Below are 13954 nucleotides of genomic sequence, written 5' to 3'. Positions count from 1 at the left end.
TGGTGTATTCTAAATGTTAGAATGGTGTATTCTAAATGTTAGAATGGTGTCTTCTAAATGTTAGAATGGTGTCTTCTGGACGTTTGCAGGGTGTTGGAAGGGCGTCTTTAGGACGTTGGAAGGGCGTCTTTTGGAAGGGTGTCTTTTGAAAATTGGAAGGGCGTATTTTGAACGTTGGAAGGGCGTCTTTTGAACGTTGGAAGGGCGTCTTTTGAACGTTGGAAGGGCGTCTTTTGAACGTTGGAAGGGCGTCTTCTGGGCGTTGGAAGGGCGTCTTTTGGAAGGGCGTCTTTTGAACGTTGGAAGGGCGTCTTCTGGGCGTTGGAAGGGCGTCTTCTGGGCGTTGGAAGGGCGTCTTTAGGACGCTGGAAGGGCGTCTTTTGAACGTTGGAAGGGCGTCTTTTGAACGTTGGAAGGGCGTCTTCTGGGCGTTGGAAGGGCGTCTTTAGGACGTTGGAAGTGCGTCTTTAGGACGTTGGAAGGGCGTCTTTTGGACGTTGGAAGGGCGTCTTTTGGACGTTGGAAGGGCGTCTTTAGGATGTTGGAAGGTCCTCTAGTGGACGTTGGCAGGTTGTCTTCTGGATGCTGTCCTCTGAATGTTGTCCTCCAACAGGGACAAAGTGCTGAAGCTGCTGGTGGAGCTTCTTGGCTCATCCTGCAGAAATGTGGTGACATGCACGTTGAGGCTCACACACATGCTCATGCTGAGATACGAGTGGAGAGTTCCCTTCGCCACAGAGGGCGGAGTCAAAGCTATACTGACGTGCATGCAGGAGCTCTCCAACATGTCACATGTGCAACAGCTGGCGTTGGCGGTGAGACACACGCACACACACACAGCCACTTAGCGTCCAGGTGCTTGATGTGGAGTGTCTTCAGACTCTGAAGGTCATCACCGGCGCCAGTAAACACGACCTGTGCGGCCTCAGCAGCGTTCTTGCCCTCTCGGAGTCCGGCACTCAGATGATGCTGGAGATCTTTGCCAGCATCGGCTCGGCCACGCCAGAAGGCTCCAAGGGTCTGTTGGCGTCCATCCCCGCCGCTGTGGACCTGATGCTGAAGACCAAAGGGTAAGTGCGACTTTGGGTGCGACGGCAAGGCATTTCACTGACCAAGCACGCCGCGCCTCCGCAGGTGTACGCCGGCGGTGCGCAACGGCCTCCTCGTCATCGTCATGCTCGTCTCCAACCACAAGAGTCTGGCTGAGCAGCTGGTGTCCTGCGATGTCACCGCTGTCCTGAAGAAGTGCCTGATGCTGTCCCAGAACGAGACCATGCTGGCCATCATAGCGCTCAACCACATCTTCATGGTGCACAAGCTGGAGAGCAAAGGTACCCTTTCTCATCCTCATCTTCCTCACTCGCCTCGCCCCCATCAGTTTCAGCTGTCAGTTTTTGTCTCTGTCAGATCGTCCCGAGCAGTTGGACCTGAAGGACACACAGCTCCAGATGTTGCTGCTGAGTCTGAGGGAGATGACGGCCACTAAAGAAGTCATCCTCACCCTGGAGCAGCTGCTGTGTGACCCTTCTTCACAGCTGGACGACCAGCGTGTCCAGGTACTTTTTTTTCCCCAGTAGGAAAAACTAGGTTAGGTTATCTTTTTTAATGGTGGGTCGGGGTGTTGGGAGGGGCGCAACTGCAGAACTACTGTTGTACCTTTATTGCCCCCTAGTGGTGAAAAAGTCTAACTCTCATAACTTCTGTCCACATGCACCAATCAGCATGAATTTTTTATGGGGTGTTGGGTGGAACTTAACAGCATGAATACTGCAGCGCCTGTGGTGACAAATTCTAACTGTCATTTCTTCTGTCCACATGCTCCAATCTTCCTGAAATTTTTTATGGTGGGTTGGAGTGTTGGGTGGGACACAACTGCATAACTACTGCTGTTCCTCTATCGCCCACTTGTGGTGAAAAATTATAACTCTAATAACTTCTGTTATGCTCCAATCATCCTGAAATGTTTTATGGTGGGTCGGAATGTTGGGTTGGACCCAACGGCATGAATACTGCTGCACATTTATCGCCCCCTTGTGGTGAAAAATGTTAGCTGTCATAACTTCATGCTCTGGTCTTACTAAAAGTTTTGATGGCGGGTCGGAGTGGGGGATGGGGCGCAACCGCATAACTACTACAGCGCCTTTATCGCCTCCTACTGGTGAAAATGTTTAACTCTCATCATTTCCGTCCACATGCTCCAATCTTGCCGAAATGTTTTATGATGGGTTGGGGTGTTGGGTGGGACGCAACTGCGTAACTACTACAGCGCTTTTATTGCCCCTTCTGGTAAAAAATTATAATTGTCATAACTTCCTTACACATGCTTTGATCGTCCTGAAAGTTTTGTCGGGGGGTCGGGTGGGACTCGCGTGAACCCTGCATTGCAAGGGGGTGAGGCCCCGTTCAAAGCAGCTCATAGCTTTAATTTTTGTTACTTTGCGGAACTTCGCGCTAGCGAGCTGCAAGGCTCTTTGTCCTTGCTTCCTGTGTGTGTAAAGCTGGCAGTCTCGGCTCTGCCCACCGAGACAAAAATTGCGGCTGAGTGGAAAGAGGGCTCACTGCGTCCAGTTAATTAGATAAACGTCTTTAGGTGCTGAGAGTGATGCACAGAGTGAGACCTATTTCTCCCTGTTTGAAGCGAGAGACAAAGTCTTAAGATTGTGCAAAGAGCAAGAATAGTTTCAACTAGAGATGTCCGATAATGGCTTTTTTGCCGATATCCCGATATTGTCCAATTCTTAATTACCGATACCGATATCAACCGATACCGATATATACAGTCGTGGAATTAACACATTATTATGCCTGAAAGTAGCGGAGGGTCTATAACAGGGGTCGGCAACCTTTACCACTCAAAGAGCCATTTTGGCAAGTTTCACACATTAAAGAAAGTAATGGGAGCCACAAAAATGTTTTTAAAATTTAAAATGAAAAACACCGCATACAAAGCTTACATGCTTTGTGCTATGTTAACCAGGGGTCTCAGACACACGCACCGGCACGCACTTTAATGTGGGAATTGGATGTTAGTGCAGCCCGCGAGTTTTGGATGAATGTCGCTTGCGTCACACTTGCCAACCCTCTCATTTTTCCCGGGAGACTCCCGAATATCAGAGCGTGATGACACTGCATTTGACGCCCTCTACAGTCTGCCCAATCAGTGTACCTGCTCGGCCACAAGTGGAATGCAGCTTTAGCTTGCTCACGTAAGAGACAGCAAGGCTACTAACTCAGCAGCCACACATCTTACACTGACGGTACCAATACCCAGAATCCCATGCAGCCCTAACTCTTCCGCTCAACCAACCACGAAGAGGGGGGGGGGGGGGGTTGATGTGTGGGGGGATTTGGTGGTAGCGGGGTGTATAATGTAGACCGGAAGAGTTAGGACTGCATGGGATTCTGGGTAATGGTTGTGTTGTGTTTATGTTGTGTTACAGTGGGATGTTCTCCAGAAATGTGTTTTTCATTCTTTTTTGGTGTGGGTTCACAGTGTGGCGCATATTTGTAACGTAACAATGTTGAAGTTGTTTGATACGGCTACCGTCAGTGTAAGCTGTGTGGCTGATGAGTAACTATGCTTTGCTGTCTCCTGTGTGAGCAAGTAATAACAACATACAACATGTGGCTGGCCTGGCATGCTTTAAGTAAATGCTATAGAGGACAATTACTGCAGTGCAATTAGGGCACGCCCTTTATATAGTAATTAGAGTGTTAATAGGATTATTTTTCCCTGGGAGTAGTCTATGAGAGACACTGACATCCATAAGTCTCCTGGGAAAATCGAGGGGGTCGGCATGCATGTAGCTGAGCCGCATCAGAGTGGTCAAGGAGCCGCATGCGGCTCCGGAGCCGCGGGTTGCCGACCCCTGGTCTATAATGTAGCGTCCCGGAAGAGTTAGTGCTGCAAGGGGTTCTGGGTATTTGTTCTGTTGTGTTTGTTGTGTTACGGTGCGGATGTTCTCCCGAAATGTGTTTGTCATTCTTGTTTGGTGTGTGTTCACAGTGTGGCGCATATTTGTAACAGTGTTAAAGTTGTTTATACGTTCACCCTCAGTGTGACCTGTATGGCTGTTGACCAAGTATGCCTTGCATTCACTTGTGTGTGTGTGTGTGTGTGTGTGTGTGTGAAAAGCCGTAAGTATTATGTGACTGGGCCGGCACGCAAAGGCAGTGCCTTTAAGGTTTATTGGCGCTCTGTACTTCTCCCTACGTCCGTATACACAGCGGTGTTTTAAAAAGTCATACATTTTACTTTTTGAAACCGATACCGATAATTTCCGATATTACATTTTAAAGCATTTATCGACATCTCTAGGTTCAACCCTTATTCATGTTCCTCCATTGTTTCTGATCTTTTGTGTTCTCAGGTGTCACAGAATCGAGACACTTTTCAGGACTTGGTCCGTCTGTTGGAGCACCTCCGAGCGGACCGGGCCGTCCAGCTGTCAATCCTGCGGTACAAACGTGTTGTGAACCTTACCTCGCCATGCTACTGTGGCGCCCCCCTGTTGGTGACTGATAAATGATTGAATGACTTCTGCTTTATGTGTCTCGCTCATACCAGAATCCTGAATAAGTTTTTGGACAGCTACCAGGAGGATGCGCTGCCGTGGCACGAGAGCATCGAGCCCTGCCTGGCGTCCATGACGGCCTTTTTCAGCGACAAAGAGGTGAGGACCAACAGAGCGGAACGCTGAAGCAGAAAATGGCTGACCTGCACTACTGTGCGCAGGTGATGCAGCAGTTCATCCGCTTCCTGTACCGCCTGGCGTCTCTAAACAAAGACTACGCCGTGGTCATGTGCCGCCTGGGAACCAAGGAGGCGCTGCTCAAGACGCTGGACAAACACGGCGCCAACCTCCCGCTGGTCGCTGAGCTGCGAGACCTCGTCACCGACTGTGAGAAGTACGCCAGCCTCTACAAGAAGATGACCACCAGCGTCCTCGCTGGCTGCATCCAGGTACTGCAGAGACACATGGAAGACACTTTTGTCGCCTTAGTCGGTGTCTCACTCTGCTTCCTTTGTGCCGTCAGATGGTTTTGGGCCAGATTGAGGAGCATCGCCGCAGCCATCAGCCAATCAACATTCCTTTCTTTGACGTCTTCCTCAGGAATCTTTGCCAAGGTGAGACTTTGATCTTTGCTTCTGGCGCCATCCTCGACTTCTGCTCACGCTTTTGTGGCCGGTGCTCAGGTTCCAGTGTGGAGCTGAAGGAGGAGAAGTGTTGGGAGAAGGTGGAGGTGTCGTCCAATCACCATCGAGCTAACAAGCTAACCGACAAGAACAGTAAAACGTACTGGGAGTCCAACGGACCCACCGGCTCGCACTTCATCAACATCTTCATGCACAGAGGCGTCATCATCCGGTACTTGACGCTGCCACGCCATCCCTCTTCCTGCCTACAGTCTTGTAACATACTTCTGTGTGTGTGTGTGTGTTTAGGCAGTTGGCCATCCAGGTGGCTAGCGAGGACTCTAGCTACATGCCGGCCCGCATCCTGGTTCTGGGTGGAGATGACCCGACCAACATCAGCACTGAACTCAACACGGTAAGGACGAGCTCCTCTGCTGTCGTACACTGGATCACATGATGCTCACTGTGTTTGTGTGTGTAGGTTAATGTGACCACGTCAGCCAGTCGGGTGGTTCTTCTAGAGAACATGACCAAATTCTGGTCCATCATACAGATCCGTGTCAAGAGATGCCAGCAGGTCAGACTTTAAGCTCATGTCTGTGAGACCCGTCCTTTGTCCCCACCGCTCCCCACTGACCGCACCTCCTCTGTGACAGGGTGGCATCGACACGAGGGTTCACGGTTTCGAGGTTTTGGGGCCGAAGCCGACGTTCTGGCCCGTGTTCAAAGAGCAGCTGTGCTGTCGGACCTTCTTGTTCTACAGCACCAAGGCGCACACGTGGTGTCAGGAAGTGATGGACGAGCAGACACAGCTGCTGCAGCTCTTTAATAAGTAGCACACCTTCTCCAAGTCTTGCAGGTTCTTCGCCGTGCTGTGGCTGCATCACTAAGTGTGTGTATCTGTGCGTGCTCAGGCTCAACAGCGCCCTCAAACATGAGCAGATGTTTGCAGACCGTTTCCTGCCAGATGCTGAAGCTGCTGAAGCTCTGGGTCGAACCTGCTGGGAGGCGCTGGTCACACCTATCGTGCACACAATCACCTTTTCAGGTAAAAAAAAAACACTTTATACCACACGTTACCGTTCACATTACTTCGGAGCTTAATTTAATGCCAAAACTCACCAAACACACACACGTTTTTGTTTACGTCCAGTGATTTGCAAGTTAAAAAACTATTTTCTTTAATCATAACGATTTGCAAGTTAAAAAAAAATTCCCACATCTGTGGTCACTTTGAAGGTTTCTCATTGTTCCCAGTGGGTTGAGTTTTTCTTGCCCTGATGTGGGATCAGATCCAGGGATGTCGTTGTAGTTTATGAAGCCCTTTGAGGCATTTGCGGTTAAGGGCTATATGAATAAACTTTGATTAATTGAAAAACAATTTTCTTCAATTGAAAAAAACTAGAGATAATGGCTTTTTTGCCGATATCCGATATTCCGATATTGTCCAACTCTTAATTACCGATACCGATATCAACCAATACCGATATATACATTCGTAAACCTGCCAATCATCATTGATTTTCTCATACCTAAACCAACCAATCATTGAGTTTCTCTGTATGTATTTCTCTTGTCTTCCTTAAACTCCGGTAGGGACAAGCAGTAATGGATGGATGGATTTGCAGTAGAGATGTTCAGTAATGGCTTTTTTGCCGATATCCGATATACCGGTATTGTCCAACTCTTAATTACCGATACCGATATCAACCGATACAGATATATACAGTCGTGGAATAACACATTATAATGCCTAATTTTGTTGTGATGCCCCACTGGATGCATTAAACAATGTAACAAGGTTTTCCAAAATAAATCAACTCAAGTTATGGAAAAAAAATGCCAACATGGGACTTCCATATTTATTATTGAAGTCACAAAGGGAATTATTTTTTTTAACATGCCTCAAAACAGCAGCTTGGAATTTGGGACATGCTCTCCCTGAGAGAGCATGAGGAGGTTGAGGTGGGGGGGGGTTAGCAGGGGGTGTATATTGTAGCGTCCCGGAAGAGTTAGTGCTGCAAGGGGTTCTAGGTATTTGTTCTGTTGTGTTTATGTTGTGTTACGGTGCAGATGTTCTCCCGAAATGTGTTTGTCATTCTTGTTTGGTGTGGGTTCACAGTATGGCGCATATTTGTAACAGTGTTAAAGTTGTTTATACGGTCACCCTCAGTGTGACCTGTATGGCTGTTGACCAAGTATGCTTTGCATTCACTTGTGCGCTCTGTACTTCTCCTTACGTCCGTGTACACAGCGGTGTTTTGAAAAGTCATAAATTTCACTTTTTGAAACCGATACCGATAATTTTGAAACCGATACCGATAATTTCCGATATTACATTTTAAAGCATTTATCGGCCGATATTATCGGACACCTCTTAAAAAAAATAATGATTCGCAGGTGAAGAAATAATTTTCTGCAAAGATAAAAACGATTCGCAAGTATAAAAACAATTTTCTTCAAGTTAAAACTTTTTGGCAGTAATATGTCCAATCCACACACTTGCACTTAGAGCACCCGTAATTTGCACTCTACAAGAACAGGTGGTGCCGCTCAGTCAATTTAAGGTCGTCGAGCTACTGTTATTTGCGCATGGTGCCGTCCGCCAAAAATAAAAAAATAAAAAGAAGTTGATAAGTAATTTTGGAATGACACAGCATCTTACCCTTAGCACAATTCCATTTTCAATAATGTTGTAAATAGATAACTAATAGAACAAAAAAATGTATTACCGTATTTTTCAGATTATAAATCGCTCCAGAGTATAAATCGCACCGGCCGAAAATGCATAATAAAGAAGGAAAAAAACATATAAAAGTCGCACTAGAGTATAAGTTGCATTTTTTGGGGGAAATATATTTGATAAAATCCAACACCAAGAATAGACATTTGAAAGGCAATTTAAAATAAATAAAGAATAGTGAACAACAGGCTGAATAAGTGTACGTTATATGACGCATAAATAACCAACTGAGAACGCGCCTGGTATGTTAACGTAACATATTATGGTAAGAGTCATTCAAATAACTATAACATGTAGAACATGCTATACGTTTACCAAACAATCTGTCACTCCTAATCGCTAAATCCCATGAAATCTTCTTCTTCGGTGTGGCTTCTAAACAACTCTGCCAACTCAAAGGTGGACAATGCGCCGCTTCCTCTTCTATCGGTACGTCTAGTCTCTTACGTAAATGAGATAAATAATATTATTTGATATTTTATGGTAATGTGTTAATAATTTCACACATAAATCGCTCCAGAGTATAAATCACACCCCCGGCCAAACTATGAAAAAAAACTGCGATTTATAATCCGAAAAATACGGTAGATTAATACATTGTAATAATAAAATATTAATACAATCAATCAAAGTTTAGTTGTATAGCCTTTTTAGCAGGACTTAATGCCAGCACTCATTAGCATTAGTCCTGTTTTTAGCATGTTAATCTCCGCTAAGGAAATTAAGAGGGCGAAAGATATGGAAGCATAAAAAATTTGAATTTATCGATAAAATCAACATATTGTCCAAGTCCACTCTGGGATCACTTTTCTAATTGAAGAAAATATTTTTTTTATCTTGCAAACTATTTTTTTTACTTGCAGTATATTGTTTAATTTACTTGTGAATCGTTGTGCGTGAGTAAAAACATTTTTGTGTGTCTGTGGAGTTTTGACAGTAATTTCACTCCATGCGTTACCTTCCAGAATCCTCTGCCACCAGTCCACTGTTGTGGCTGCTCAGCGAGTACCTGGACAACTCTGACTTCGCCCACCGCTGCAAAGGCAGGGCGGCCATCTTCAACTCCCGTGTGAGACGCCTGACGCACCTGTTGGTTCACGTGGACACAAGCCGGCCCGACGGCGAGCAGCTAAAACCTCCCGTCAAGTCAAGTGAGCAAGGATTTAAATATCATTCGGTATTAAATGAGTGCCGTCGCTCCTGTTTTGGAATTTTTCATGTTCGGTAAAGTAACGTCCAGAAAAAAACGAAGGTCTGTTAAATATTTATTTGATAGCTCCAATAACATCAAATTACGCTGCTACAGAAAAAAGGAGAAGAAGAAGTGAGAGAGAGGGACAAAAAAATGTTACGTAGCTTTTGATAATAAGGGAGGAGTTTTGCTCAAATGTCCTGTCTCCTGGGAGTGGGAGAGAGAAGAAGATTGGCAAATACAAACTGGACAAGAATGTTTTGGTTAAGCATTGGGTAAGGCAGTTAACGTCCATCATAAAAAATATCCTTTTGGAGAGTAACCTTTGACAAAGGACAAATAGAACATACATCAGTGGTCTCTCAACTTTACAGCAGTTTTTGTCCTATTCTAGGAGAAGGTGGGGGTTTGAAGATATCCCCAATGGGCTCCAAGAATGCATCGGGGTCATAAAAATGTCTTATTTTAGGACAAAAACCAGACCAATGCAGTGAAGACAAAGCCGCACATGCAACAACTTAGACTCAAATTGTGGTTTTAGACGAGATTACTAAAATATAATTTTGCCATTACATTCCACCAATAATCTGTTTATCCATTTTCTGTTTCCAGATGGCAAAGAGGCCAAAAACAAAGATCCTGCAACGGCGTCCACTTCTGCTTCGTCAGTGAAGCCAAAAGAGAAGAGCAGCAGCATCGCAGACATCGCCCTCTGTTGGCAGGAGGTGGTGCAGCAGCAGGTGAGGCAACAATTCGATGTGTGACGACTTCACCGCCAGCGTGTGGTTGAACTGTCAGGTTCAAACACTGATGACATCTATTAATCAGACAAGAAGCAAGAAATCATGCAGAGACAGAGTTCAATTTAGCTCATGAGGAGAACGCATGGAGCTGCACACTTAGTCACAGTCTCGCCCTACGCTCTAAGGCAGTGGGTACCCAACCACCAGTCAGCGGCCCGGTACCGGTCCGCGAACCGATTGGTACCGGGCCGCGCAAGAAATAAAAAATGTTTTTTAAAAAACTTTTTTTTAATTTTTTAAAATCAATTAAATCAACGTAAAAAACACAATATATACATTATGTATCAATACAGATTAGGGATGTCCGATAATGGCTTTTTGCCGATATCCGATATGCCGATATTGTCCAACTCTTTAATTACCGATACCGATATCAACCGATACCGATATCAACCGATATATACAGTCGTGGAATTAACACATTATTATGCCTAATTTGGACAACCAGGTATGGTGAAGATAAGGTACTTTTTAAAAAAATTAATCAAATAAAATAAGATAAATAAATTAAAAACATTTTCTTGAATAAAAAAAGAAAGTAAAACAATATAAAAACAGTTACATAGAAACTAGTAATTAATGAAAATTTGTAAAATTAACTGTTAAAGGTTAGTATTATTAGTGGACCAGCAGCACGCACAATCATGTGTGCTTACGGACTGTATCCCTTGCAGACTGTATTGATACATATTGATATATAATGTAGGAACCAGAATATGAATAACAGAAAGAAACAACCCTTTTGTGTGAATGAGTGTAAATGGGGGAGGGAGGTTTTTTGGGTTGGTGCACTAATTGTAAGTGTATCTTGTGTTTTTTATGTGGATTTAATAAAAAAACAAAAACAAAAAAAAACGATACTGATAATAAAAAAAACGATACCGATATTACATTTTAACGCATTTATCGGCCGATAATATCGGCAGACCGATATTGTCGGACATCTCTAATACAGATCAATACAGTCTGCAGGGATACAGTCCGTAAGCACACATGATTGTATTTCTTTATGAAAAAACAAAAAAAAACAATTCCCCCCCCCCCGGTCCGTAGGACAAATTTTCAAGCGTTGACCGGTCCGCAGCTACAAAAAGGTTGGGGACCACTGCTCTAAGGTACAGCTCCCGCGTCCCTCTATTTATTCAGGAGTTCCCTAGTCAACATCACTGAGGCCGCCTCTAAAAGGAGTGGTCACATATATCATGCAAAGCAGGTCCAGTACGCACAGTACGTGACGGAATGTGCTGGGGCCTTGTGATTTCGCCTTGTCTCGGCTTCGTCTGCGTGCTGTCGTCTTATCTTCGTTGAGGTCCTTGAAGTCCTTGGCTGTTAGCGGGCTAAAACAAAGATAACATCTGCGGCTGAGGCCACCTCTTAGACAAGAAGTTTTGTCCTTGCACAGATAGGAAAAATACAGCTTGAGCACAATAGCTAATAACTATAGCAACGGACTTTAAGCATACTAAAGTTGTGTGATAATATATACATGATTATTCTAACATGGACTGATGTCATTTATCTTCAATGTGCAGGTGAAGAAGTTCCTGGAGTCCAGCTGCGATCTTCCTGACTTTGTGGAACGTTATCGAACTCTGTACCTGCGGCTGAAGAGCGCCATGGAGGAACTGTTTGGCCAGCAGACCGCCTTTGTCCTGGCCCTGCGTCACGGCTTCTCTGCTGCCTTACTGCAGCTGTCCATCCTCAGAGCCATGCACGTAAGTCCGCCTCCCTAAGTCCTTCATTCGCTGTGGAACCTCTCCACTGAACCCATGGCGGTGGCGTGCAGGTGAGCGAGAGGTTCGCTCAGTACGTGGACCAGTTGCTGCAGAGCGGCAGCTCGCTTTTTGGCAGCGTGGAGACTCTGGAGAAGCTGCAGCAGTTCTTGGAGCCCATGCTCTTCCTGTCTGGCCTGGAGCTCGCCAACACCTTCGAGCATTTCTTCAGGTGATCACACGGCGCCAGGTTACCGGGCGGCGAAGACAACTAACTAGCTGTCGGCGTGTGTGCAGGTACTACATGGCCGACCGGCTCTTGGCGCAGACCAACGTGTGGCTGGAACGTTCCGTGGTGGAGCAGCTGGGCTCCTGCTTTCCGAATCGCTTCCCCCAGCAGATGTTGAAGAACCTGAGCGAGTCCACCGACCTGCAGCAGGAGTTCCACCTGTACCGCTTGCAGCAGCTGGACCGCACGCTACACAACCAGCAGGTCCGCAACCTTCATCTGGACCTCGGAAGCCCTCACTGGCACGTTTTCACGAGAGCCTCTTTTGTGTTGACCACAGATGGAGGAAGAGGAGGAGGAGGAGGAAGGGGACGGCTTTGTGGAGTCCGAGGAGGAAGCAGATGTCAAGGTCCTGGTTCTGTCTCCACGCTGCTGGACCATCTCCTCTCTCTGCTTCCTGGATGAGCCTTCAGAACATTTCCCATCTGAGCTGTGCGCCTACCTGACCCGCTTCACCCACTTCTACACACACAGTGAGTAGTGCTGACCCCGCCCACTTGCTGGCTTGGAAGAACCGCCAATGCGTAGCAAGACTTCTCTGTCTGTGTGTGTGTGTGTGTGTGTGTGTGTGTGTGTGTGTGTGTGTGTGTGTGTGTGTGTGTGTGTGTGTGTGTGTGTGTGTGTGTGTGTGTGTGTGTGTGTGTGTGTGTGTGTGTGTGTGTGTGTGTGTGTGTGTGTGTGTGTGTGTGTGTGTGTGTGTGTGTGTGTGTGTGTGTGTGTGTGTGTGTGTGTGTGTAGGTCAGTCCATGTACAGCGTGCGTCACTCCAAGCCTCGTCGACTCCAGTGGACGTGGCTCGGTCATGCTGAGCTCCGATTTGGCTGCTGCACGCTGCACGTGTCCACGCTGCAGATGTTCATCTTGCTGCACTTTAACACACAACAGGTAACACACACACACACGCGCACACGCACAGACACGTGTAACACACAGGTGTTGCTCTGCAGGAGGTGGGCGTGGCCTCTGTGCTGAAGGCGTGCGGCCTTTCCAAAGACTTCGTGCTTCACGCTCTGCAGCCTCTTATTGATGATGGAGGACCACTCAGCTGCAGCCATGCTGAGGACCCCTGCCAAGGTCACACACACACACACACACACCAGTGTTTCCCATAAACTGCCAAGATACCTGTGGCGATGGGGGCGTGGCTATGGGCGTGGTCACCATGACATCATCAAGTAATTTGCATAATTTACTACAATATGATTTTCTCTAAAAAGGCTCAAAAAATGTATACTTACTAATTAATAATAACAGTTTTGTTTTAAACGTCCATCATCCATCCATTTTACAATATAATTACAACACTTTATGTACATATTTATATACAGATTTGAACAATAAGTTATTCACTGAAGTATATTTATTAATTGTGGTTCTTACAAAAAATATATCTTATAAAATATAAAAGCTAAAATGTCTCTTAAAGCTCTGCCCCTTTAATTAGTGCATACTAAATAATTTAACTTTAGCCTACTACTACAACCATATTATTTACCAGCAACATAATAATTTCTCTCTTTCTATCCCCTCCTGCTCCGGCCCGGCTGCACCAAATGATAATATAAATACATTTAATAAAGTCAAATACAAATAAGGTAACAAGAGAAGTATCCTACACTTCTCTTTTGTAAAGTAAATCTGAACAGCCGATATGGGCATCTACATCAACTATAAGATTTGCCTGAAAAGCTGGACAGGACAAAAAATAAAAAATCTATTTGTGGCGGACGTAATTCTTTCGTGGCGGGCCGCCACAAATAAATGAATGTGTGGGAAACACTGCACACACACGCAGGCTGTGGCTCACCGCTCTTCCTCCGTATTTGCAGGCGTGTTGCAATTGAAGCAACAGGTGGCGCCCGACAACCAGGTGGGCGTGGCCAACCGTGTCCAGCTGCAGCCCAAGCAGACGTACCTGAACGTGGACGAGGACGCGGCCGCCACTTTGGAGAGGAAGAGGAACGTCATCTACTGCGTGATCGTCAACATCCTCAAGCAGGAGAAAGAGATGCACATCGACAACCTGGTCTTCAAGGTGAGATGACACACGAGCACGCCAGGGGGCCTCTGACACGTTGT

The 13954-nt window shown here is 46.0% G+C and overlaps 1 protein-coding gene across 3 annotated transcripts in view; it reads left to right on the top strand.

Annotated features, from left to right (window-relative positions):
• LOC133657720 (cullin-9) overlaps window positions 1-13954 on the top strand; it is a 55721-nt gene that overhangs the window by 23178 nt on the left and 18589 nt on the right. For all 3 annotated transcript variants that reach the window (XM_062059364.1, XM_062059362.1, XM_062059363.1), the window contains 22 exons: window positions 614-815; window positions 880-1070; window positions 1135-1331; window positions 1408-1556; window positions 4371-4459; window positions 4568-4673; window positions 4736-4963; window positions 5038-5128; window positions 5198-5369; window positions 5447-5552; window positions 5619-5714; window positions 5794-5969; window positions 6052-6185; window positions 8846-9031; window positions 9685-9812; window positions 11408-11590; window positions 11662-11819; window positions 11885-12080; window positions 12157-12349; window positions 12615-12760; window positions 12823-12949; window positions 13705-13910. In XM_062059364.1, the coding sequence (XP_061915348.1) occupies window positions 614-815; window positions 880-1070; window positions 1135-1331; window positions 1408-1556; window positions 4371-4459; window positions 4568-4673; window positions 4736-4963; window positions 5038-5128; window positions 5198-5369; window positions 5447-5552; window positions 5619-5714; window positions 5794-5969; window positions 6052-6185; window positions 8846-9031; window positions 9685-9812; window positions 11408-11590; window positions 11662-11819; window positions 11885-12080; window positions 12157-12349; window positions 12615-12760; window positions 12823-12949; window positions 13705-13910 (3460 nt within the window). The remainder of the gene's footprint in view (window positions 1-613; window positions 816-879; window positions 1071-1134; window positions 1332-1407; window positions 1557-4370; window positions 4460-4567; window positions 4674-4735; window positions 4964-5037; window positions 5129-5197; window positions 5370-5446; window positions 5553-5618; window positions 5715-5793; window positions 5970-6051; window positions 6186-8845; window positions 9032-9684; window positions 9813-11407; window positions 11591-11661; window positions 11820-11884; window positions 12081-12156; window positions 12350-12614; window positions 12761-12822; window positions 12950-13704; window positions 13911-13954) is intronic.

This window comes from Entelurus aequoreus, linkage group LG09 (assembly GCF_033978785.1).
Source record: "Entelurus aequoreus isolate RoL-2023_Sb linkage group LG09, RoL_Eaeq_v1.1, whole genome shotgun sequence".
Lineage (NCBI taxonomy): Eukaryota > Metazoa > Chordata > Actinopteri > Syngnathiformes > Syngnathidae > Entelurus > Entelurus aequoreus.
The sequence above is the reverse complement of the archived record's forward strand: the minus strand, read 5'-3'. Positions and strand labels throughout refer to the sequence as shown.